The 27,347-nt window shown below is 42.6% G+C and overlaps 1 protein-coding gene across 1 annotated transcript in view; it reads left to right on the forward strand.

Annotated features, from left to right (window-relative positions):
• Nucleotides 1-27,347, forward strand: part of CFAP99 (cilia and flagella associated protein 99) — a 102,970-nt gene that overhangs the window by 21,179 nt on the left and 54,444 nt on the right. The window contains exons 3-5 of the mRNA XM_090035436.1: nucleotides 10,602-10,746; nucleotides 19,014-19,108; nucleotides 25,717-25,829. Coding sequence (XP_089891562.1) covers nucleotides 10,602-10,746; nucleotides 19,014-19,108; nucleotides 25,717-25,829 — 353 coding nt within the window. The remainder of the gene's footprint in view (nucleotides 1-10,601; nucleotides 10,747-19,013; nucleotides 19,109-25,716; nucleotides 25,830-27,347) is intronic.

Raw genomic sequence — 27,347 nt, forward strand, 5'->3', positions numbered from 1 at the left:
AGATGGACTCAGGAAAGGCACTGCCAGGCCTAGGATCAGAGAGGACCTAGTTAGGGAACTTCTGGTGGGGCTGGACATGTTTAAATCAGCAGGTCCTGACGATCTCCACCCCAGGATGCTGAGGGAATTAGCAGTGGTCATTGCAAGACCCCTGGCATGGCTTTATGAGCACTTGTGGTGCTCTGGCCAGGTGCCAGAGGACTGGAAAAAGGCCAATGTGGTCCCCATTTTCAAAAAGGGAGGAAGGAAGACCCAGGTAACTATAGATGCATTAGTCTTACCTCGGTCCTGAGGAAGCTCTTTGAGAAAATTATCCAGGAGCACATCTGCGAGGGACCAGCAGGGGAGATTATGCTCAAGGGCAACCAATAGGGGCAGGTTCATTAGGGGCAGGTCCTGTCAGACCAACCTGGTTGCCTTTTATGATCAGGTCACAAAATCATAGGATGCAGGTGTTGCGGTGGACGTAGTCTTTCTGGACTTTAGGAAGGCCTTTGACACTGTTTCACTCCGTTCTCATTAAAAAAACTAGGTGACTGTGGCATTGATGCCTACACAGTCAGATGGGTCATAAATTAGCTGGAGGGCCACACCCAGAGAGTGGTGGTGGATGGGTCATTTTCAACCTGGAGGGATGTGGGCAGTGGGGTCCCCCAGGTCTCGGTCCTCAGGCCTGTACTGTTCAACATCTTTATCAGCGACCTGGATGAGGGGGTGAAAAGCACCTCCTTCAAATTCATGGACATCACTAAGATGTGGGGAGAGGTGGGCACGCTAGAAAGGAGGGTCAAGCTACAACTAGATCTGGACAGGTTACAGGGGTGGGTGGATGAGAACAGAATGGGATTCAATACGGACAAGTGCAAGGTGATGCACCTAGGGAGGAAGAACCAGCAGCATACCTACAGGCTGGGGAACTCCCTTCTCATCAGCACAGAGACAGAAAGGGATCTTGGAGTCATTATTGATTCCAAGATGAACATGGGCCGCCAATGTGAGGATGCAGTCAGGAAGGCTAACCGCACCTTGTCGTGCATCTACAGATGCATCACGATCAGGTCCAAGGAGGTGATCCTCCCCCTCTATGCAACATTGGTCAGGCCACAGTTGGAGTACTGCATCCAGTTCTGAGTGCCTCACTTCAACAGAGATGAGGCCAGCATGGAGAGGGTCCAGAGAAGGGCCACTCACATGATCAGGGGGCAGCAGGGCAGGTCCTACAAGGAGAGGCTATGGGACCTGAACCTATTCAGCTTCTGCAAGAGATGGCTGAGAGGGGATCTGGTGGCCATCTATAAACTTACCAAGGGGAACCAGCAGGGAATGGGAGAGGCCCCATTTCCCTGAGCACTGCCTGGAGTAACTAGGAATAACAGCCACAAGTTGACTGAGAGTAGGTTCAGGCTAGACATCAGGAGGTGCTACTTCAGTCAGGACGGATAAGATCTGGAACTAACTTCCAAGGGAAGTGGTGTTCACTCCTACCTTGGGGGTCTTCAGAAGGAGGCTAGACAATCACCTAGCCGGGGTTGTTTGACTCCAATACTTTTTCCTGCCCATAGCAGGGGGTTGAACTTGATGATCTGCTCAGGTCTCTTCCAGCCCTATCAACTATAAAACAAGCAAATGCATTTTCTCACCCCCCAGTCAAATGCCATCTTCTCAGGGAAATATGCCAGCAACACAGAACCTTAAAATAGAGCTGTAAGTCAAAGAAAACCATGAGAGAGCAGTCTTTAAAGTGGTACTTAAACATTAAAATTCCCTTAGGAAATAAAGAAGTACCTGATTTAATAATACCACACATAGTGCTTTATACTCATAAATCTTAAAGAGGTTTAGAAAGAATTCAAGTATTATTATCCTCATTTTACAGATGGGAAAGCTGAGGCATAGGGAAGCAATATAACTTGCCCAAGGTCATTCAATGAAACAGTAGCAGAAAGAACACAACAGAACTCCCCAAATTCCCAATCCAGAACTCTTTGCATTAGCTAGGCTAGTGGAAACTGGGCATTTACTTCCTGTGTAATTATGATTTTACAGTAGCATAATTAAGGGGAAGCATGTCGGGCACTCCTAGGCACAGAAGTGGGGTGAGGTGGAAAAACTAGCATCTGTCACTGCTGCTGGTCTGGTAACTATCACTGCCAGCCCACCCACTGCTGCTTCTCCATGTGTCACTGCTGCCTGGGGTAGACAAATAGTTACTTATACCTCTGCAATTCTAGCTGAAATATGGTTAGGAATTTCTGGTTTTTTAGATAGCAGGTAATAAACAAGCAAGACAATACAATTAGAAATCATTGATCAAAATTAGCCCAGGATTAACCAGTATCATTAACCACAACAGATCACCTTAGCTGAATAAATAAACATCACCACAACAAGTATGTCATGTTATGAAAAGGATTTTCATGCAAGGATTTTCCCTGTGAGCTACCAAACTTGATCTTTCCTTAAGAATAAATTAAGTTAAATTACTGAATGTTTATTAGATTTTACAATTTAAAATTTAGAAATAATATTTAACTTGTGTTTCATTGGAGTACTTTTGGTTCCTAATCTCAGCAGACAAGTGTTTTAGGTTTTTCTAACCTTTGCTCTTAGAAACATGGCTTAGGAGCCTCAGAGTTCATAAAGCCAGATGCTATGTGCAAACAAAGACTTCTGCTTCTGTGGTGCAACCTGGGTGGCTCAATGCAATGAAATGAAAGTTCCCATTGGCAGTTCACTGATCTATGTTGTCTCCAGTCTTGATGTTGAGCTGAGCCTGTGTATTAGCAGCCCATGGTTTAACTTGGCAAGAGTCCTCTTTCAAATTGGTTCATCTGTATGTGTCACACTCACCCACGAGCAAAATCTCCAAATGATAAAAAAGTCAGGGTTATTTTTAAATATGAAAATCACTTACTGCACGATTCCTGTCACAGGTATGACAAAAAATTCAAGCTTAATTATACCTGTCTGATTTGTATTGTCTGTGACTGATGTGCATGTAGATTGTGAGTGACCTGAGTTAAAGACTGCATCTTAACTGAAGTTCATAAAATGCCAAGTATATTATCATCAACACTGTTGCAATATTAAATACAGTAGGAAAAGTAACCCTAACCTAATTCAGAGCTTTTCAAGACAGTCAATATTGCTGCATAAAGTATTCGCTCATGACTGATAGCAGTAAGTTTATAACTATTTATACCCTATGGCCTCAATCTTCTTTCCATTGAAATCCTTGGCAAAAAAATCCCAGATTTCACTGGGGCCAGAAATTGTCTTAGTGCCTGAAGTCAATAAGAATCTTCCCTTTGATTTCAGGGGCTTTTGATTAGGCCCTTAGAGAGGAGTACCACTGAAGCCTGAAGCACTATAAATTAATCAGATCATATAGGCAAAATGAGTGCACTCTGTCTAGATGTAGCTGAGTGCATTGCGAACTGTTATTTAACTCTCAGAAGGCAAAAACAACTTTATCTGTACATCAAATATTATCTCCTCTCTTGAAGATTATTTTAACCTAAGAATAAACTTGCAGCCTAAAGATTCCTACCTAAGAGACAGAGGATGACTTTTTCCTTCCTCTTCCATTTTGCCCACCCAAGCAGAAGCCCTCTCTTTCTCATCCTCATCTTTTTAGCCATCCTTTTCTCTCTCTTTTGGCTCTCAAACAGGACATACTTCTACTCTCTCCATCTCCCTGCAACCTGTTAGGAAAGTTTCTTCACATTGTTTACACTTTACTTCCTGCCACTTCTTTTGTTCTTCCACATTGAAAGCTTTATGATAGATCTTCTGTGCCCTCAGCTTACTGTGTCCCATTGCTGGGTCCTAGCCAGAGCATTAAATCAGGAACTCATAGTCAGACTGTAGGACAGAAAGTACACATTAGGGAGGGAGACAAAGAGATGCAAGGAATCCCCAAAAGAAATAAACAATGCTATTAAATATAAATTTTGTATAAGAATCAGTTTACTTCACCTTCTTACCAGAGATCATCTAATGCCTGGCTGGTCAGTAACAGGGTGTTTACAAACCAGTCAGTCACAAGGTATTGAATACCTGGGAATTAGCAAATACTGCTCTTAAAAACTGAAGAACATAACAGAGAGACTTTCAAACTATAATGACATACCTGTATGTAACAAGTATATAGCAATATTTTATTTATATCCGTTGTAGACATGCAAGACAGGCATTTGTAGGCTCCTAAACAACACAAAATTTTAATACAACCAATAACAGTCTTGAGAATCCAGCAGCCATAGTCAATCAATAATAATCATCAGTTCAGAGCTGCACTTTGAGCAACAAAACAGAAAAACCTCACCAGTCATTCCACCACTGTAGGAGCAGAGATACAAACAGAATAACTACAAATAGTGAATAAATCAGCCTGTCAGGAGACCTCTGCTATATCAGCTACAGTTCCCTCCTCCATTAAAACTACTTTCTCTTAGCCTTTGCTGTATAGACCTGGGGATAGGAACCTTCAGCATATGAGTTAATCTCAGCTGCCCAGCTGAAATAGAGAGGGGTGTACTCTGAAGTCCCCAGAACCCAAACCATAATGGGCTTTATAAAACAAAACCAATCTTTTGGATTGTACCTCTGCACAGTTTGGACGCCAGTATAATCAAAGGAGTTACTGTAGGCTCCATAAGATCATATGCGTAAGTAAATAGGAAACCATCTTCCCACTTGCTGATGATTTCCAAGATGCGTTCAGGTCTACTGTCATGTAGAGCACCTTGAGTTTATTCAATATGAAAATGAAAAGGCATGGTCTGCTTCCAAAAGGAGTAGTTAGCATCTTCACCAGTCATGGCCATTGAGATCAATAGGTACCAGTAGCTGCAAACCTTACTTTAAAAAAAGACTGCACTTGAGAGAGTAGGTATCATTTATTTCCCTTTGTCATACAACTTCCAGCCTGCATCTTATCCAAATTGACCCTCAGCCAGTTGGCAGCCAATTAAGCTCCATTCTTGGCCATGTACAAGGGGAATCCAACGACCTTGCCCTGTAGATTGAAATCAGCATAAGTAATAGGATCACGTACGTCTTGAACAGGCCTATTTGTTATGCAAAAGTACCGCGGACCTAGGCCTGCCAAGAGAACTATGAGCCTCCCTTAGTTAGAGAGGCCACTGGAAACATAATAAGTGATTCCAGGGGATAACATATAAAAAAAACAGGGATGGGAGTGACAGTCATAGGTTAATAATGAAGGCTTTAAGCGGGCACACCAAGCGGAGCACACCAGGCAGCACCCACTCACTGCTCCTTGAATGTGCCCAAGGAGCCAGTGGACGCTGCCCAGCAAAACTGCCAGGAAACATGAGCAGAGGAGTGACAGGAAAATGGGCCCAGTATGTCTTGAACAAGAGTGAGAAAATAGAACCTTATGCTGGTCAACCTTTAGGGAACATGAACTATTTCACAACTTCTAAGATACTTCACTGGAGTCCTCCCCCCTACCTCCAGGATTTGCAAATGTGTCAGCAGTGCCAACAGGCTACAACAGGGCTGTCCAACTGGTGGCCTGTATCCCATATGTGGCCCATCAGGAGTTAAGGGGCAACACCTAGGCTCCTATCTGACCACTGCTCCCACTGTTGCTCTGACTACAGCTGGGGTCTCTTGATTCCCACACAGCTTGGTCCCCGTATTTCACTTCCAGGTCCCACCCTGGAGGAAAAGGCAACACAGCCCCCAGTGCCAGTGGAGTCCATGGCACAGTGCAGCAAGAGGGCTCAGGTAGGGATGCTGCCCACACAATACAATGGCTATCAGTGGGGTGGGAAGAGGTTGCCCATGTACACAGTGCAGGGATGGAAGAGTGCTACATGCACAGTGCAGCAGTGTGTATGTAGGGAAGGGGCTGCACACTGCAGCAGGGGAGGGGGCTAAAGGGGTTGTGGCCTCCACTGCTGCAGTCCACATGGCATATAGCCCTCAGCTGCTTAGAAGTTGGCCAGCCCTGGGCTGCCGTATCAAAGATAATTTCTGGGTCTAAAGGAGGCAGCACACATGTTTAGGGCTCGATTTTCTAGCCTGCTTAGTTTGCTTTGCCCTGCCTAAACGAGAGCAAAGTATAGGGCAAGGAGATTTGTTAGCACCTTGTGATTCCCTTGGAGAATGTTCAGCAGTATGAAGATGGTGGACATGGCCAGCCTTCTATCCATCCTCTGTGCTTTTTGTACTATACCTTAATAGAAACTGTGGGTGGAAGTAGAAAGAGGGAAGTCATAGCGGGGAATAAAGTGCAAAAAAGGGAAGGTGTGACAGACCACAGAAGACATCCCCTGTGGTTTTAACTTACACTTGGGCTGAGTAGCAAAGAAACTTCCCTTTCTACTGTGCAGTGGAGTACTCAGCCACTGACCTTTGTCTACTTCCAGAGGAGATATTTTCCCAGTGAGAACAGGGCAGCCATAGTCAAGCCAGAATGAAAGGGAATGGAGAAAAATGGAAGGTCCCCCAGTACAGCTAGAGTTTTGTCATCAGGATCTTCTGAGTAACCTTCCCAAAACTGGAAGGTTAGAGACAGGGTGGTAGTTGGCAAAACTGTCCTCAGTGAGAGGTAGTTTCTCAAGCACGGAATTAATATCAAGCCAAGAAAATACATGTGTTGTCAGCGAACATCAAGATTTATTGTGCCTTGTGGTGAATAAATCTTGATATTTGTTTCAAGAGAAGGCAAACGCTACATATTATTTACAGCCATTAATTATTATACAGGACCGCTCATCCCGAAGGAACCTCAAAGCATTTTACAAACATAACCAACCGCCAGTTAATTAGAGAAGGTATGCCAGAGTCAACGTGATTCAAGAAATGGGAAGAGGGCCTAGTGCAATGATTCTCGACCAGGACTGTATACCACCCTGGGGTGCCTTGTGATCCTTTTATGGGTGCCATCACGCAGCTTCAGCACTGTTAGATGTGCAGATATGATTCATAAGATAAATCAAAAGATTTTGAATGGGAATTCATAGTACTGAAAGCATCCTGTTTTGCTGGCATCTTTTTGAGTTCTTTGCAATAAAATAATTGCTCCATTATTTATCTGGAGTCAAAAACTGAGTGAAAATTAAGAGCTAGCATTTTCTGAGAGTGCCTTGAGTTTAAAAAGTTTGAGACCCAATGGTCTGGTGGGACAAGGAGTTAGCAGTAATTAGCAGGGTCTAATGGGACACAGGACAAGGAATTAGCATTATAAATTCTGTTCCCATCTCCATCATTGACTCAATGTGTCAGCCTGGGCAAATGTTTTATTCTCTCCATACCTCAGCTCTTGCATCTGTAAAATAATAGCACCTGACAGGAATCTCATTAGATTTACTTGCTAGGGTTTGTAAAGTGCTTGTAAAATTTGCAGCAAGCTTTACAAACCTTACATAAGAGACACTACAACAGTGTAATTCCTTATCATATTGTACACACTTTATACTGTGGCCATTTCTCCCACTTCTAACATGTGACCTTCTGAGTAATTTGCATTTTACATCAAATGCACACAGAAGGAATACACAATAGACAGTAGAACAGATAGTCAAGTAGAGTATTTTATCTTACTGAAAAACACTTTGGTGATTTCTGTTAAACCATAAACATCCCAGTTGAAATTTCTCTGCTACACTTCTGCTAACTGTAGCCAGAGATCTCTAATGATCATAAATATTTGGTGTTTTGGTTTCAGATCATGCTCAAAGAAGGTGCTGTGTGCTATAGCACTGTTGTGGGGCAGTGACTTAGCTCTTGGTTCATGGCATTTCCCTTACCCGTTTGCTAGTTATCTCCCTTTCCTCTGAGATTTCTTTCCCAAGTACTGATCTTCCTCAGGTTTATAATGAGATCATATCCTGAGGTGACATGGCTGGAGACTGTTAAAACTGTTTTCAGTGTTTATATGCAGTTATGGGACACCTAGTACTTTAGGTAATTAAAAACAAGTGTAGTCAACAGTGTTTTATGTCAAGGAGAAAGGACATTTTGGACCATGTAACCCACCTAGTCTTAAGTAGAAAATAAAGTTTGAGGGCACAACTGTCCCTACATTACACTTTTTGTCAACACTATTTAGCCTCAGGTTGCGTCAGGATTTTCTGCTTTTCTGCCATTGCTATGGTACAAATAAGTGCATTATTTCTGTTTCTCTCCCTGTCTCTGTTAAGTCGGCAACAAAAACAGCACAAGAACTGTAAGGCAGTGGTTATGCATTCAGCTCTTCCATCAGAAAAGCTGCTGGGCGGAGGACAGTGCACCAACATCCCCCAATGCTCACTTAGTACATGGAAGGCCTTTAAATGGCCACTGGATCACTATTTGGATACCTCCCTCTTACCATTAGTAGATCTCTTGCTGTTGCTGTCATTCTTCCCACAGCTGCTGCTTTCTGAAAAGTACAATCAAGTAAAATTGGTTTGATATACCACCTTTGCACTCTTGGCTTTTCAAAATGTTTTGTACACTAATACATTGAACTCAATGAGTCTTGGCAAATGAAGAACCCATTATCATTTCTTTATGGAGGCTTAGTAAATCGTGGTCACTACTGGAGCTTTATTGACCTCTCTCATCTTTCTCTTCAGGTTTTTCATTTAATTTTTGCCTTGTGGGGAAGACGTCTCCTCAAAAGCATTCTCTCCAAGTAGGGATTCCAGCTGCTGATAAAGGGCTTTAAAAATCTTCCAGCATGGAGATTAGATCACCAAGTGTCTTTTGTCTTATGAAAAGTTATACAATTAATACATCAGTGTAGATCAGTCCCAGTGTGTACTCAGTGTATACTTTTTTAAACTCCTCTTAGCTCTGTGAAATCCACCAAGTTCAAAGGAACTAAGCTGAATCCTATTTTTATTTGTGCACCACTAGCATAGCTGTTCGCTGAGATCCAACTACAGAACTGATCAGGCATACTGGTGCAATGTCAGTGAAGGTAATGAGGCTGATGGGCTATGATTAAGATTATAATTTGGGCTGCAAAATATTTTTATTTCCTAAGGTTGATGCATAAGGTATGAAGAACCCAGGTCTCCATAATGTGTGTATGGTTGAGGAAAGTGTGACACTGGCTTCTTCCAAATCCTAATAATGTCTCTCCTGAACAGGATACAAGCAACTTTAGAGAAAAAGGAGAGAGATTCTGTTATCAGAAGCAAGATGCTGGGTGAGGTAGACCTCTGATTTGATACAATATGGCAAGTCTATGAGCTTGTAACCCAGTACTGCCTAGAAGTGCAGTACTGAAAGATGGGCCATTTTATAGAAAAGCTCAAAGAGTTTGTTAATTGAGAAAGGGCAGATTGTCCAGAAGTCCAGAATTATCTACTGCTTTTTTGATAGGTACAATAAAATCTTTAACTTCAACAAACCCAGCTATGAAAAAAGGCAAGAGTAACCTTGATTATATCATTCAGTGAAGTGCTGTCCCCCACAATAGCTCCATTAACCCCTAGCACTCTGTAGTGCCAAGGCTGGGCCTCAGCCAAAGTTCTAGTTTAAGACTTACCCCATTATTTGCTACCAATAAAGTCATATTGACACTTGAAAATTACCAGTTTTCTCCACAAGAAGTATTAGCGCTGAGAGAGAGATACCATATATCAAATTCTGGACTATATCTTTTCAAAAATCCATTTAACTTTCTTGTTGGTTTCTTGGCTAACTTCCTTGAGTCAAGGCAGCATTATTTTTGCTGGCACTTCACCCTAATGCAGCTATCCTCCTGCAGTTTGTTTAAGAGCAAATTGTACCAGGTCTCAGACTTTATTGCAGTATTCTGAAAGTGGTTTTTACCTGCAGTAAAACTCATACAGAAAGGTGTTTACTCTGAGGGAGATTTACCTATATAATTTACCAGCCCAAATCCTTAATGCTACTGAAATCTTGCACTGGGGTTATGAATGGGAAGCCAGGTGGCATCCATGCTGTGGGCTTTTGAGCCTCACATACATTGACCAAGAGTTCTCCAAGCAGTTCCAGTGGAAGGCAATTAATGAATGGAGGCCAATCAGGTACAAAACAGAACCTGCAATGATAAGGATACCAGGACTCACACAAGGATGACCACTCTTTCCCATATACAGGCTGAAGTAACAGCCAGGGGTGAGTCCTTCCCATAACTTCTGTTCTGGTCCTGAGGTGGACTTCATATCCCCAAACTACACTTCATCTACATATGGTCAGATTGCTTAATGTTATTGGGTAAAGTGATTAGCCCACTGCAAAACCAAAATTTAATTGGAGGTTTCCCAGACAGTTGGCTTAGTCATTCATTAGCACTGAAGGGCTCTACATTTCCTCTGCATTAACTGTTGACTTTCACACATCAGTTGGGGCCATTTAACTAAATGCATATGTCAGCAGATTAGCTGAAAGTTAAAGATTTGGTGTTTTAATTCTGCCTAACAAAGGCCATTAATTTCTTGAGGCTGCATGCATTTAAGATCTTGAAAGGTACATCTCTTCCAATTCAATCCCTGTGGTTCAGTACCCATATTTTAGTTCAACATAGAATGATTGCCATTGCTTGCTGTAAACAAATGATATTTTGTTCCTGGAATTCATTCATCACTACTGATTTTGTATCTGTATAGGCCCTTAATGTGACAGACGGAAAATTTGTGTTGGAGACTCTAGCAGGATGCATAGAATATAAACCTCTACTGGACATAGTAGCCAATGCCTTTTTTGTTCAAGATGGGAAGCATTGCCAGTCTTCTGAGCGCAATCTGTATGTGGGTATGTATTCTTTTAAGTTAAATTATTCACTTTAACATAAAACTTTAGAAAAGTCAAATAAATGTTATTCAGATGATTCAAGTGTTGCTATTCAATTACAATGTTATTGTGCCTAATGCTATACAAAGCCCTGGCTCCTGCCCAGAGCGTTTTCAACCTACAGGCTAAATGTCGTTGGTATTAAGGGAAGTTTTGCATGAATAAGGGCTGCAGAATTTGGCCAAAAGTTAGACTGACAGTACAGAATTGACAGTACACAAAGTAACATCAGTAACCAGAAAAAATAATCCCAAGGTTGTGAATGAATCACTTTAAAAGTGAATGTGTTTCTTCAAGGTCTTCTATTTATTCCCATGTATGGAATCTAGTCCCTTTAGCATCAATCTGCAAAACTGTATAACAAAGCTATATCTGCCAGTGATGCAGGATTACTTACTCTAGGATGACATCAACAGTGATATAAAGTAATGCACCTGAGTTCCATTGCTGGCACCACTACAAAGAGGTGAATTGAATTGTTTCTCATGGCAGTGAGCAGGTTAGCTTGTCTTATCATTAGCTAGTTAGCCAGATTTAGATTAATCACCTAAGTGCCTCCTACTAGCCACTGCAGTTCTTAAAAATAAGGCATCTGGCCTCAGGATAATGATTCAAGTAGGCAGGGTTAGGTGTCTAGGACGTGCACACTTGGGCACCAATGAAAAGCAAATCAGGATTATGTACCAAAGCTCCCTGTACAGAAAATCAGGTGCTATGAAAGAGCAATTCAGAGAGCTTGGAGGTGCCCAGAGGTAACCAATAGGGAACACTAAGCAGGCAGCTGTGTTTAAGCTCCTCATTCTTCCTCAGTGGTTATCCACTAAGTGACCTACTTGAATGCAGTAATTAGACCCATTGTTGTCCATACTGAACTCTGGCTCATGGAGAAAAAAAAATCTTTGTTGAATGCATTTGTACAGGGTGATAGCAGTTATCTTCTCTATGCCTAATCTCTTCAGAATCAGAAGGAAGATTGGACAAGATACTGATAGCATTAATGTGACACCAGCAGTATGAACCCAAAGGTCTTCTCCAAGTAACTATGGACCAGCTATTATGGGTCAATGAGCTTGCAAGCAGAAAACTATTATAGTAACACTTCTATACTGAAGTGCTACTGTTTAGAACTTGTTGATTTACATGTTGGATGAACAGTAACAGATAAACCTATCACAGGTAGGAGTCCCTGTTGTGATTTGAGAAACCCCAAAACAAAGCTTAGTGATGGCTTCTGTGAAGATTTATTTAGCAGCTTGTGACAGGTGTGCCTCTTTGGGGTCTGTCCACTAGTGACCCTGCTCACCTGTTACGGGCCAGCCGCCCGCCTTCTTGCCTGCCATGCCTTGTTGTTAATTGCTTAATTAGAAGATGTTAATTAAGCAGAAGGCTGCCCATTTTACTGCCCCGATGCAAGGGGGTGCTATCCACAGCTCTTTTCTTCCCCTTACATCGCAGCCCAAGCCTTGCAGGTGTACTCACATCAGTTAGTCTAGGCCTTACTATATTCTGCCCCGCTTGGCTCTGAGGCTTCTCTTGCTCAGGTGGCTGTAGCCATGCCTAGCCCTAACTCTCGTCCTCAGGGTCTTGAACCCCCACCTGTCTCAGGCAGCCTCGGCCTTACCTGGCCTCCAACTGTGCACCCCAAAGTGCTGCACCCTTGCAGGTGCCGGAGTCCCCTATGAGGCCTCCTCCAACCCCTAATAGCCTCACCCAAACCACCGGTTGTAAACAACAGAAAACTCAAGCCCCTAGACTATAACATAAATCTCTGCCAATCAGCTACAACATCATTCAAGCCCTCACCAGTACCACATTGTTCAGCCATTCAGGTCCCTTCCTTTTCCTCACTCAAGCAGAGCTCCTTCCCCTCTAGCTGCCAACAGGGAACTGCCTGCCTGCCCTCAGCCTGGGGTTGTATGGGAGCCAAGCCCTGCCCCGTCTGGTCAGCTGACTCCCACCAGTTACCCTGGCAACCCGCAGCTGGATTCCTTACTTATTGCTCCACAAGCAGCGGGCACCTCAGTGCCCTGCTACACAGCTATTTCTGCCTATCACAGGTTTGGTGGAGACAAGCCTGTATTCTCTCATTCTCAGTTTTAATTGCTTTCCCACCTTCTTCATCCTTGGACTTGAGTCTCGTGCTAACAATGCTCTCCAAGCCCTATCTTAAGCTTCCTTAGAACATCTATTTGTCAAAAAGACATTTCAGTAATTATTTTCTCTATTAAGAGGGTTAGCAAATTCAGTGTCATTATGGTTTCTCCACCCTGCACCAGAATATATAACAGCCTTTAGAAACTTTACCATAGCTTTATGCATGCCTAAGGTGGTCTCAGTTTTTCACCCAGCCCAGTACATTTCCCGCTCCGTACCTATGTCTATTTTCTTCTCCAGTTCCTTTTTTTTGTCTTTGGACTCCATGCCCATCCAGGAAAGTTCATCTTATACCTTTAGGTATATAAAGATCCCTGTGTTATTACCCTATTTACTCAAATCCAAGACTAGATTCCTCTTCCACCCCCACCCATTCAACATGAGGAGGGAGGGGGGAAAGCATGCATACTGCATGCAAAAAAAAGCTTTGTCTTAGGTCTGAGTATTGGATCCGGGCAGGTGGCTGCTGTAGCTCCAACTTTAGGCCTGATCTGAGGCTGGAGCTAGACCTAGAGCCACCAACTCTTTTGGGCTGGGGCCAGGGCCATAGTTGCAGGCAACACTGCTGCTGGGCCAGAGCTGGGGTGGCCTGGAGCTACCACTGCTGCCTGGCTAGAGCCAGAACTGGAGCCACTGTGTGCTCTGTGCCCTAGGCCAGAAACTGGAGCCATAGCCACCACGTAGGGGACAGACAGCAAGGAGGGGGGCAGCAGAAGGGGCAAGTAGCCAGGGAGCACACATCAAAGGGGTCAAATGGTGGGGGTGGAGGAAGGAGCAGGAGCCAGGCTGCCTGCCCCTCCCCCCCCACTTGCCTTGCCACCACTTTCTCCCCCAGCCCTGCTTTCCCCACTCCTTGTTCCCCTGCCACTGCTTTCCCCTTTATAATATTCCATGTATATAATCTGAATCTTCTTGAATTTGGGTAAATACGGTATGTAGAAGGATTAATCCTTTCACAAAATCGGGATTTGTTACCTGTAAAGAAAGATGGAAGTTCAAGTCTTTAGTTAAGCAAACTTTCCTATTAGATTTAGAGAGGGAGTTGGTATTGTTACTCCTGAGCCAGAAAGCCAGTACCTCTTGTTTTAAAGATGCACCCTGTCACTGCCACAGTTGTCCCTGGGACTTGTAAAGTAGTTAAGTGGAATTCTGTTCATTTTTCACAACGTACCTAGTATTGGATTCATTGGACTTGGTATGGCACTCCACTTAGTAAAATGAGGAATTTGTCATCCACCTGTCCCCAGTCTAACAGGAACATTTCTTGTTAATCTGCCACAGAGTGGAAATATACAAAGGCTTTCAAGGAAGAAAGGAAAGTTACTTACAGTTACTGTTGTTCTTTGAGAGTTGCCCTTGATCATTAACTCTGTATGCTTAATATCTTTATGCTACAGGACTCTGCAGGCCAGGGAGAAAAAACTGAGGCCATTGGAAATACACACCCTTATACTGATGCTATCTGACAGCAGGCTCAGACCTCTCTGAACCAGCTAGTTTTATATAGATTAACACAGCTAACTACTTTTCTCTACCCTTATGTAGACAAAGTGATGACAATTCTAGCATGAGAGCTTTCCTGCACTCTCCAGCAGTTTTGGTATATAGTTCCACAGCCCATTGCTAGAGACACTAATCCCATAAGGAACTCCCAGAGAACAATAGTTAGTCAAAAGTAATCCTACTTTGTACATTGAGATCACTGGGAATTCTGCATGCAGACAGCTTGCAGTTCAGCCTTTAAGGAGCCTTTATTTACTTCTGATATTGTGGTATATATTTCTGTAGCGTTGCACAAAAAGACTTAGAAACATTCTGAGTGGAAAAGTCAGTAATAGCATTGCTGATAATTCAGTGATGATATATATTTTGCATATATGCAGTATCTTATATCCTGAAATACTTTATGAATACTTACTAATCTTCACAACAGCCCTTTCAGGTAGCCATTGGCTTATGTTCTCCTCTGATATAACTCAAGGGAAGTTAAGAGTTGTACCATAAAAAAGAATCTGTTGTTTGTTTGGGGTTTTTTTTGCAACTTTATTTCTCATTAAACTGAAACAACAAAAGGCTACATGACTTGTCAGAGTTCACAGAGATCTGGGACAGAAGTTCCATAAAGTGGTTTGACCTAAATCAGTTAAGTCTTATACTACATCCAACCAGGTTTACCTTAAACCAGTTTTGACCATTTTGAAAGTAAATAATGTACACTGAACTTCTGTTCTGTTACACAGAACTGGTTTAAACCAGTTTCAGTTCACTTGAACTGGTTATTGTGTAACCTTTGTCCCTAGCCAGAGGGAGTCCGTATAGCAGCTAGAACAAAATTTAGAGTTCTAATCTGGCATTTCCTTTAAAGCCAATGAAAGTGAAGTACTAGAGGCAGGAGGAAAAATGGCCACAACTTGTTGGAGTATATTATCCAGCAGTGCATGTTGTAATACTGTTACTTTCGTTTGCATTTCAAGATTTCAGTTGGTTTATTTATTATGTTAGCTGTAATCATTTATTACACCATTTTTATATGAGCAGCACATGGAACACTGTAGTGGGGGAAGGAGAAGGCATTGTTTTCTAAATCAAGCGCTGAGTTATAACTTTTTTTGCGATTATTTATTTCCTTGCTCAGTTGACAACTATACCCATTTTGCACCAAGTATATTGCCCTGAAGCTTTATTAAAACATGGCCATATTAGATGGAATTCCCAAAATGCTTGAGTGACTTGGGAGCACACATCTCTGTCACTGTAAATAGAACATGTGTGTTTAAGTTGCTTAGACACTTTTGGAAATTCCACTGATTTAGCCTGTAGTGATCTAACTTTGAATATGCACATTGATCTGGTTTAAACACCTTTAAATTGGGTGCATTACACATGCATTAGTGTGCCTTTTCTAATGCACATTAAATTTAGTTCCTCCAATGTGAGGTACTAAATGAATGTGCATTAGGCTGCACCAGTGTGCAGTAGTTAATTTGCACACTTTTTTAGTGACACAATGCACAGTAGACTATTTTACTGTGCATTAGCATAACATCATGGCTTTTTACATGATACTTTTAATGCACAGTAAATTAGTCTACTGTGGCATTTAAACACACAATGGGTGCATCTGTGTGTGCTCTAATGCAATGATAAGTTCTGACTAGACGAGGGTAACAAAATTAACTCCTAACATACTGTTGAGTGCAGCAAAGGAAATCAACTAGATTGCTACACTAAATGTAAACTTAAACTTCCATGATTCAAATTAATTGTTCATCCAGGCTTGCTTTAAAGAATACCTCATTGCCTGCATGTCTCCATCATAAACAAAAGGCTTGTGTTTTTCTGTGTCTAGAGCACATAAATTATTCCTTTCAGCTGAGTGTTTTTATAATTGGATTGGTAGGACTCGTCCTCTCAAATGCCTCCATTAATCATAGGAAGAGGGGAGGCCCTTGAGGATTTTTCTTTATCAACAAGTTGAGAGCATAAAGGTCATTTGCTTAGATTTTCTAAGCTGCTTTTGACTCCCCTTGCCAAGCTTCATTGACACTTACATTATCAAAGCTGCTTATACTGGCTGTTGCTATGTGTGAGCAGATTTGAATTTTATAAAGCTTGTATTAGATGCATGTATATTCTGCTAAGACTGCTTAAATGTGTTGCCATGCAGATGCACAGGACTGAACACTTCACAACCACACATTGAGATGGCTACAGCATATTGGTCAGGATTTCCTGTTAGTTACCATGCTGTGGTGGCTCAAATACTGCAGTCTAGACGGTTTGATCAAACTGAGCTATGATTAACAGAATCTGAATATAATTCTTAGTTGCCCACATGTTCTAGGAGCACCTTGGTTTTAAAGGACCACAGAAAAAACAGAGACATTTCTACCAGCTTCCATTTTATCGGGAATTTAACAGTTCCAAAAACTGGTATTGATCCAAAGCGGAATAAAAGCAAAGACATTCAGAATTTCCTGAAAAATCATGAGTGGAAGGGTGGTGTTCAAGCCAATGAAAACATTTCCTTTCACTTTTAACTTTTGACTTTTTCATTTCAAATTGTCACACAATGATTTTTGTAACAGAAAATCCTTTAGAAACAAAAGTCAAATATTTTGTTCTGAAAGTGTCAAAACAGGATGTCTGGACTTTATCAAAGTGCTTAAATAATTTATTTTCCAAATGAAATGTTGTCAAAATCAGTCTGTTCCCAGAGAGAGTCTGGGTTTTGAAGAAATGGCAATTTCCAATGAAAATATGTTCTGTCAGAAAATTTTCAGCCACCCAGGACCCCCCGACTCCTTTGCTCCCAGCACCTTGCCATATTCTACAAGGCATAGAGTATACACAGAGGCATAGATAGTTTCAGCCCTGCAGACCTTCTGAAGCTTGCAAAAATGGGTTTTGCAAGTAGGCAACCACTTAGCTGAAAATGTTGTGAAGGAGCCTATGGCCTTTAGGTAACTGGGACTGATCTGGATTTTTAAATTTGAGTTCCTTAAACACTGTAAATGATATGGAGCAGTACTGATTTACAGCAGCTGTCGATCTGACTCTAAATAGGAAATACTTATCAAATCTGAGACTCCATAGTGATAACAACAAAACCAGGAATAACTTAATAAATCCCTGCTTTTTAAGAGCAACCACTGTATTGCCCTGTTATGCAGGCAATGTTGGAAAAACTAGTTTAAAAGTGTTAACACCAAGTCACATGATTTGGTTTCAATCAAAGTTGTGATCAGCAGAGATCTGGGTTTCCCACAGAAAAATGGAGAAAGACTTGGATTTCCCCCTTTACCAGAGTAAAACATGGATTTCTCATTTTAGCAAGAAATCCACAGAGTTTGCAAAGAGCTCTGCAGGCTGGCAGAGTTCCAGTTTGCAGGGAGCTGGGAGGGAACAGGAGGAGGGCTTAGACAGGGAGCACCGGTACCACCTCAAGAGTAGATCCTGCAGGTAAGTGGGGAGGGGGAGATAGAAGCCCCCATAGAGAGGGAGTTGGGAAGGGCTGGAGCTGGGGCTGCTGCCCAGCCAGGGGGTGCATGGAGCTTGGGGACTGAGGCCACAATGCACAGCAGTAGCACCCCAGCAGGGAGTGGGACAGGGCTGTGGGCAGCTTGTCCAGGGGCAGGGGGTCTGGCTCCCTGCCACTACGCACACTCTTAGGGGCCAGGGGGGTCCCATGCCCCCCAGATCTGTGTGCAGGGGGGGTGCGGGCAAGCCCAATGTGGGCTTGCCCTGCTGCCCCCCTGGGGCCTCCGCAGCCTGGAGAGCGTGACCTGGCACTGCAGGACAGAGCAGGGCAGAGCAGGGATCTCTTTGTCGTTGCAAACTCCACACTGTCCTGACAACATGTCCCCTGTCCTTGCGGCAGCAGTGGGGGCAGTGGCACAGGCATGGGGTTGTGCCCCTCCCTGCTGCCATGTGCAAAGGTGATGCATTGCCACAGCAGTGCAGAGCTTACAGTGGCAAGCAGCTTTCCTGTGTGGACCTGCTGGTCCCTGCAGTGCTAGGTTGCACCCACTGGGCTGCAGAGGCCTTGGGGAAGGGAAACAGAGCAGGAGCCTGAGCCCACAGCAGGCAACCCACCCCACACACAGATCTGGGGGGCATGGGTCCCCCTTGCCTCCCTGGGAGTGTGTGCCATGGCAGGGAGCCACCCCCTCTCCACCCCCCACTTGAGCCTACAGCAGGAAAGGGAGCCGGGCTCTGCTTGCCTTCTGTTGGGGCCAGAGGGTTGTGTACCCAGGTTCCTGGCTCCGCAGCCCTGGCAGCTGGGGACCCTCTCTGGCAGGGCTGGGGGACAGGAGGCTGTGGGGGGGCAGGGAGTGAAAGGCACCAGGAGGGAGTTGCAGGGGGAGTGAGAGGCATGAGCAGGCCCTGGTGGGGATTGAGGGGTCTTTCATTTTAATCATGGATATTTGGGGTTTTATCAGAGAATTTGTGATTATTTTTTAATCATAGAAAACCAGGATCCCTGGTGATCAGAATCCCAAAGGGTAATATATATAAATACATTCTGCTGCATGTTGCCTATTATATTTTAAATGTATGTGGGTTTTTTATAGTTGTTTGTTATCTGGCCACTTTTCAACTGGAGGAGCTTGGTCTTCAGCAGTTCAGCAGAATTGTCAAATCTCTGGATGCTGCAAAAATGCATAAGGTAATAAAAGTAAGCTCATGTTAGCACAACTTTAAAAGGTAACCTGGCATCATGTTTCCATAGTAATTGATTAATTATTTTTGAGTTGTTTGTATTTTGCTTTGATTATAAAAGTGTTAGTATTGCTTTTGCTTCTCTGAATTTTTCTGCTTCCAAGTTAATTTAAATTGAGAAACTAAAATGTTGTCTTTTGTTTAAGTTATGGGAAATCAATATTTTGCTCTCGTAAAACTGCTGCGTTTCTGCAGTCATGCTCAGGTTATCCCATATGCAGCCAAAGATCACGTGCAGCTGTGTTTACACCCTCTGAGAAAAATAAGTGGATTGCTTTGTGTAATTTGCACTGTCCTAGGTCCTGTGTTGCTTACAGGCTGCTTCAGGGATCCGCTCCTGGTTTCTGAAGTCTTGGCTATGTGGCCTTTCAGTTCCTGTATAAAGGTGAATTCAGGGAACAGGCCAACTTTAGATAACTGAAATATCAGATGACCAAGACTTACCTGCACAGCATTATGTTTATTGTCCAGCATGTTCATTTGAACCCTGATGCCCATGAGTGTTGTTGCTACATGGATGGGGGTGGGGGTGGGCGGTAAGGTTATTTCTAAAGGCACTTAGACTGCTTTGTTTTAATGTGCCTGCTTTGAAGCAGTTCCACTAATTCAGTTCATGGACAATAATAGTATATTTCACTAATTATTAGAAAAATACAAGAGAAGTGGCTAAGAGGATTATCATAATCTGATAGGAAAACAACAGCTCATTGCAGAAAAGACTCTCCCTGATCCCTGTCTGTAACAGTTTCCTGGAAGAAACAAGTGGTTTGAACACTAGTTGAGCTCACATAAATAGCAAAGATATTTCGTTTTGCAAAGCATCTTCTTTCGAATCATTATTAATTACCCCTCCATGATTCTACCTTCTTTACCTTAGATGGTTTGAGTGCCAGTGTCCTCAATACTCTTTTACTTCACACACAGTTTTTCTGACCTTGAACATAATACATTTGTTCCATAAAGGAATGTGTAGCATTGGGTGACCTTCTGCACCTGCTCTTCTATTTCTTTTGGTATGCAGTTCTTCCTATCTACATGTCTTTTTCAGGCCTTTGTCACATTAGAATCTTGGTTTTCACCTTTTGCATGAAATGAGACTCTCTGTTTCCAGACTGATGCTAGATTCTGTGAATACACCTGCAGCAGTGGATTTAGAAGCAGCAGTTTGTCCCCCAGCAACAGGGACTAAAACAGCAGAAGGCAGATTTGCAGCTGTAGCAACAGCAGGAGGTTGACAGACAAAATTCTGAGACACTCTTTCAGGATGCTGACACATAGACAACATACCAGAACTATCCTTTTTTTTTTTTTAGCTGAGATGCAAAACAATAATTTGTGTATATTACCAAAATAGATTTTACCTTTGTCTAATGCAGATAAAGATATTTTTCTTCAAACCATGGGTCCGTTTGTGTTAATCATATAAGATAGGGCTCCATATCTGTAAACACTTAACAAAAGACAGGGCTTGCCTTAAGCCTCATACAGGGCTGAATGTTTTGATTAAGACAAAAAGATTAGAGAGACTACACACATCAGTCCAAATACAAAATTGCCAGATCTATAAATGTGTTATTAAGAGAAGTTTCAAGAGTTCGTTATGGTCATGTATGTGTAAGTTCAAGTGTTCAATAAGAACACAAGTCCTGCTTGTGTTCATATTAACTGAATTATTCTCATTCTTTTGTGAGCAAATATAGAGTGTGTACATTACAGAAAAGAACAAAAGACCACCAATACAAACCAAAGGAATTATTTTTATAACTGTTTGTTTGTATGGCATCTTCCCATTTTGCTGATTCAGTCTTGTCTACCAATAACTGCTCTGAATGAAAGTACCCCATGACTAATATTATCGACTGCACATGAAGTGATACCAATAGTCAAGGTTGGCTAGTACTTCACATTATTAGACTCAGTAGAAAAATTCACTGATCTTGCTCAACTTCAGCTGATTGGGCTGAATTTTTTGAGCCCAGATGTCTATTTCAGGTTGGATATTTTTGGAATGTTTCAGCAGAAATGTATCAGCTGCTTGAGAGATCTGATTACATAGTTTTTTCCCATCCATTTAAAAAATTACAGCTGCTTCAAGAGGAACTCCATCTTAGAGTTTCTCTTTGGCTTAGAGCAAAGGCTTAATATTTGATCAGGAATTCATCCTCATGTCAGGGAGAGGCATTGAATTGCTCCTCAGGGGGAAAAAAATCATTTGACAACATTTTAAGTTTTATGAAAAATCTCAGCACATACTTGGTAGAGACTCGCTAGAGTTCAGCATGTAAATTCTCCAAAGATTCTGTTTGTCCTGGAAATGATCCATCCCTTCTTATGACCAGCTTGCATCACAGCCACTGAACAACTAACAATTTCATAGACATTAGAGGTTGGAAGGGACCTCTTGAGATCATCGGGTACAGCCCCCCCGCCGTCAGATGACCCCAGCAAGAAATATATCCACTTGTTTTTTGAAGGAGTCCAGAGTAGGTGCTTGCACCACCTCTGGGGGGAGTTTGTTCCAGACCCTGGACATGCACACCATAAAGAACTTTTTTCTTATATCTAGTCTAAATTGGCCTTCCTGGAGTTTATGGCCATAAGACCTTGTTATCCCTTGTGGAGCTCTGAGCAGGTGTTCTCCCAGGTCCTGATGTACCCCTCTTATATAATTGTAGGCTGCCACCAAGTCCCCCCTGAGCCTTCTCTTCTCCAGACTGAGGAGTCCGAAGTCCCTCAGCCTCTCCTCATATGGCCTTCCCTCCAGGCCTTGGATCATATGGCCATCGGACTGTATGATGATCAATCCTGGAGCTGAACAGATTCCTGGTTGGAGGTAGAACTAAAAGGCAGTGTAGATTTTGGAGAAGGTGAAATTAAATGACAAACTGAGGGCAGGAAACTGGGGCAAGGAGCCAGGAAAGAGAATGAGGTTGAAAGAGGAGTCTAGGGAAGGGAGGAAGGCTATGATTTAGGACGTTCCAGTCAGGAGACCAAAATTGGCTATGATGGAAACTGGGATGAAGATCATAGAATCATAGAAGTCGGGTCAGAAGGGACCTTGTAGATCATCAAGTCCGACCCCTTGCCTGGGCAGGAGAAAAAACTGAGCTCAAATGATCCCAGCTAGGTAGGCATCAAGTCTCCTTTTAAAGACCCCCAGGGTAGGAGCCAGCACCACTTCCCATGGAAGTTGGTTCCAGATCCTAGCCGCCCTGACCGTGAAGTAGTTCTTACGGATGTCTAATCTAAACCTACTCTCCAACAACTTGTGACCATTAGTCCTTGTTATGCCAGGGGGCGCTGGGGGAAACAAGGTCTCTCCCAAACCCTTCTTGTCCCCCCTAGTGAGTTTATAGACAGTCACCAGGTCTCCCCTCAGCCTTCTCTTGTGAAGGCTGAACAGGTTCAGGTCCCGCAGTCTTTCATTGTAGGGTCTGCCCTGTTGGCCCCGGATCATGTGGGTGGCCTTCGTCTGGACCCTCTCAATGTTGTCCACATCCCTCCTGAAGTGGGGTGAACAGAACTGGACACAGTACTCCAGCTGCGGCCTGACCACTGTGGCATAGAGGGTGTGGATCACCTCCTTGGCTCTACTTGAGAGGCACCTGTGACAAGGTCCGTTAGCCCTGCCAACCATGACCTCGCATTATCAGCCCATGTTCATCTTGGAGTCAGTAATGACTCCGAGATCCCTTTCTGCCTCCGTGCTCTCAAGATGGGCGTTACCCATCTTACAAGTGTGCTGCTGGTTACTACTGCCCAAGTGCAGCACCCTGATAGGCAATCCTAGAAACGAAGAGACTGGGACTCACCAGAAAAGTCCCTTCTACTCTGTCTTCTAAGCAGAATAAACAACAGGTCTGTCACTTTTTAGGAGATTTTTACAGTAAGGAACAATGGCCACTCAGAATAACAGATAATAGGTACTATAACATAAAAATACAAAAAATTACTGGTAACGAGGATCCTACCTACTAACAAGCAGCCAAAGAGAGGATAAGGGAAATACAAAGGAATGCTTCTCATGACTCAAATTTGGTAACTGATCTACAGGACATAAAAGTTCCCATTGTAAAAGAATGAAAAAATGTGCTATAGTTTCAGGAGGCTACATTCTTCCCACACTTCCTCTCTGGACAGCTCTATGACATCAATGATCAAAGCCAAAGTTGTGGACTTTAGCTCAGATAGGTTTTAAGTCAGAGATAGTGGCTGGCAACCCCTAGAATGCGTTCCAAAGAGAAGCTTTCAAAGCTTTCTCTGGCATGTTGCACAAGGAGCTTCTGTAGTGCACCGCTAGTTGACCTTTCTTGGCTGCCTGTGAGGACCAAACAATGGTGACTGAAATGTATCTCACGGTAGCAATTATCCAAGTATACATATCACAACTGTATATTTGCAGATACAGATTGTTCAGATTGTTTGTTAACTACATAATTACCATGATTTGTAACCTAATAGAATGCAAAGTGTTAATGGCCAATTTGTAATTGGAATAACAGCAGGAAGCCTCCAGAGACAATAACCACCTGTTAAGACAGCAGTCAGAAAACGGTGGATAGGAAGCTGCTGGCAACTCAAGAACAATAGTTATTAAAAGTCAATATATATGGACTGAATTTAAAAAAATCTTTATTAGGTGGCTTTGGATCAGGTTTGATCTTTGCTTAGTATTTATTATTGCTTCAGTAACTGCAAGCACTTCGCAAGGTCTGTGCCCTGGTCAGAGATTGATGAAACAGCAATAACTCAGAGACACAGTAGCATGTGGCATTACGGTGCACAATTGATTGCTTCTTGTTAGGGTGGTCTGGGTTGTGTGCAGAGAAGATAAAGGATTGAGGAATGGGAGGAGGAAAATATTCCATCTTCTGCATCACAGAGGAGGATGCAGACCAGTCACTTGAAGCTGAAGCAGAGTAAATTTAGAGTGGATATCTGGAAAAACTTCTTCGCTATGGCTGCTTACAGATGTCACAAAGCAAAGCAAAACAGTGCTTTACTTGCAGCTTAGTGCACCCTCGCACCAAGAACAGCTCATGCCCAAAAGAGTCATCACATTAGTTTGACCCAACTCACCCAACATCTGTATAGGGTTTTTTAAACTTCAGCAGGGTTTTTTGGCCCTTCTATCTAATAGCTGATGGAAGCAGATATTACACAAAAGCACCAAAAAGTCCTGCTGAAGCACCCAGTATATACAGATGCTAGGGAGTCAGGTTGAACTAACATGCTTCCTTTCCAGTAAAGCACTGGTTTTGTGTTTTTTCATGTCTGTCAGCATGATTGTGAGAATAGTGAGGCAGTGGAATAGACTGCGTAGAGAAGTTATGGACTCTCCATCACTAGAGGTGTTCAAGAAGAGTTTCAGCAGCCAGTGGTTGGGGATGATATAGACAGAGCTATGCCTATTTTCTACCATGGGTATTTCTCATGCTTCTAGATTTTGATCATTTCCTGCCCACCGCCCTTTTTCTGTTGTATGTGTCAGGGTGTTTTTAAGTCTCCCCAGAGGCATTGTCTACAGCTAAGGCTGGGGATTTCAATCGGGTGTGCCAATTCTCTTTCTAGGAACATAACCAGAGGTTCCTGGCTACAGTGTCTTGTTCCTCTGCTCAAGGTCAGACCACTTGCCATATTTGGGGTCTGGAAGGATTTTTACCCCATGGCCAAATGGGTATGGACTCTGTGTGTATGTGTGTGTGTGGGGGGGGCGGGGTGGCCTTCCTTTGTAGTGCGGGGCATGGCACTCTATCTTTTGAGCATACTGACAACACTATACAGAAGCAGGATATTAGCTGTCATAGTTTCCCTGCTTTACTTGTGGCACATTAGGGTGTTAGGTCTGTGTTAGGTCACTGTTGGGGGTCGTCTTATGTAGAGTTTAGGTGATGGTTTATATAGGATGATTTGGATAGACAGGGGTTGGATTAGACATCTGGAGGAACTGTCCACCCCTACTTCTCTGTGACCCTATGATACTATGAAAGGATCAGCAGTCCTTTTCTGGGGACATAAATCCCTCCCCTGCCCCTACCCCTCTGGCACTCAGCAGCACCTCTCCACCCACCCCCACAACTCTCCCACCCATCATATTTGATCATACCAAATAGCAATCTTCTAGTTCAATGGGAATATATCAATTAATTGTGCTAAAAACATCAGTGTGGTATACCTGCTTCACTAAGTTAAAATCATTGTATTAGAGAAGTTAGTTGTTTTTCAGATGCAAACTCTTGTGTCTTAATAATATTACTGTGTTTTGAAAATAAATTTACAATGTATCTGAAAACCATTGTGCTGTGACAACAGATGTTTTTCAGGCTACAGAGCTTTTTCTGACCTACTCATCTCACAATGTAAGGCTGAAAGACATGGGGTTACTACAACCAAATTGAGATGAATCTGCAAATGTCAAGGCATATTTTCATTTCAATTAAAGAGTAAGGTGTCAGGAGTATTTGTAAGAAAAATGGTGTAATTTGTAAGAAAAGCTGTATAATGTTAGTTCAAGTCTTCAGTTCATTATATTTGAAAGAAGTAATTTATTTTTAGTTTCTTAGATTCTTCTTCAGTGTCTTGAATTTAAATACCTGGATAAAAGATGAATGGAGTCAAATATATGATTCACCTTATGTGAAGGAAAATTGGATTGATCCATTGCTAAGGTAAGCAGCAAATAGTCCGTCTGTGTGCATTTGAAAGTTGAAATATGATATCATGGTAAAAGATAAGTTTTCAGGCAGGTCTTTCTTCTTCATAGCATGTTAACTTCTGTGAAGCTATACAGCATACTGCTGCTCTTGTTGAAGTAAATTTCAAACTCTCATTAACTTCAACAAGAGCAAGCAGGCCCTTTAATTTTCCTTTAAGCAAAGGTCCATGGAGCTAAGAAAAATTCTCTCTCAGATGTTGCACACTAGTTTTTCAGTCCAGTGGAGTACATAATTTGAAACTGGAAGATACAACATTCAAATCAGATTAAAGTCAAAGGCTTTAACCATCTTGTAGAGTTAGACTCTGCTCTAGCAAAACACTTAAGCTGTGTGTCTTTAAGCACATGAGTAATCCATTTGATTTCAATGAAACTACTCATATGCTTGAAGCTGTATATGTGCTGAGATGATTTACTGGGTCATGGCTTTATGACTGCCTGCATCCTTTTTTTTGTTTAACCAAGTTCAGCGAGTATTCTAACATGGGTGCATCTATGCTGCAGCTGGGACGTGTGTCTGCAAGACTCGTAGGTATATCTATACTGGCTTTCATCTATCTAGCTTAAGTAGATAAATGCAAGTTAGTAAGTTCACAGTAGCAGTGAAGTATACAGCCTAATAATAACCAAGTATATACCCACTGTCCTTGGCAGGTGTTTACAGCCCACTGTGAAGTCTGTTTCTTCACAGTCTTAGTATTATTGTAACCCTGGGTGGTTAGGTTGCAGCTACTTTCAGCATACCTGGGCTGCAGTCACACTTCCCTCTTGCTGTGTAGACATACCAGTAGATGAAAGCATATTATGAAATGTTTTGGCTGAAGCAGAGTTTAAACCATGTTCTAACAGTGTGTGAAATTAATAAACTTCAGTTGTTTTTGTGGTGCCAAAATAGTGATGGCAGTGGTGCAGTTCTGGCTCTAAATATACATATACATCTCTAATAAGGTCACCAGGAGTCAGCAGTGCATGTGTGAGGGCAGAACTTAGCCCAGTATATTCCCAGTATCATGATTCAAAATACAGTGTTTCCTTACAGAAATAATTACGTTTCTTTTAAATCTCTCTTCATTTGCAATCATAGATATAAACCCTTTGGGCCAAATTCTTATTTATGGCAGTGTAAAAGGGGGTTAAAGTGCGTGTCCTCAAGGACCCTTTTTATGCTGTTAAAATGGTCTTACTATACATAAGAAGTGGGGCTATTATTTTTGTTTAAAACCCATATCCTCCTTTCCAAAACCATCCCCTTTTCTGTATATGCAGCAAAGCTCAATCCTGTATCTTTTGCTGAGGCGAAACTCTTGTTGGAATCGAAATAGCCTGAGTAAGGATTGCAGGGCTGGGCACGTGTGTAGCAGCACCTACATAAGTACAAAAGGATTGAAGTGCTGCTTGCAGTGAGCATGCCTGGCTTACCATTGAGAGCTGCTCAGGAACATCTACAAGCCACTTTTGCTTAGGAAATGAC

This window comes from Crocodylus siamensis, chromosome 2 (assembly GCF_052110815.1).
Source record: "Crocodylus siamensis isolate JL-2025a chromosome 2, ASM5211081v1, whole genome shotgun sequence".
Lineage (NCBI taxonomy): Eukaryota > Metazoa > Chordata > Crocodylia > Crocodylidae > Crocodylus > Crocodylus siamensis.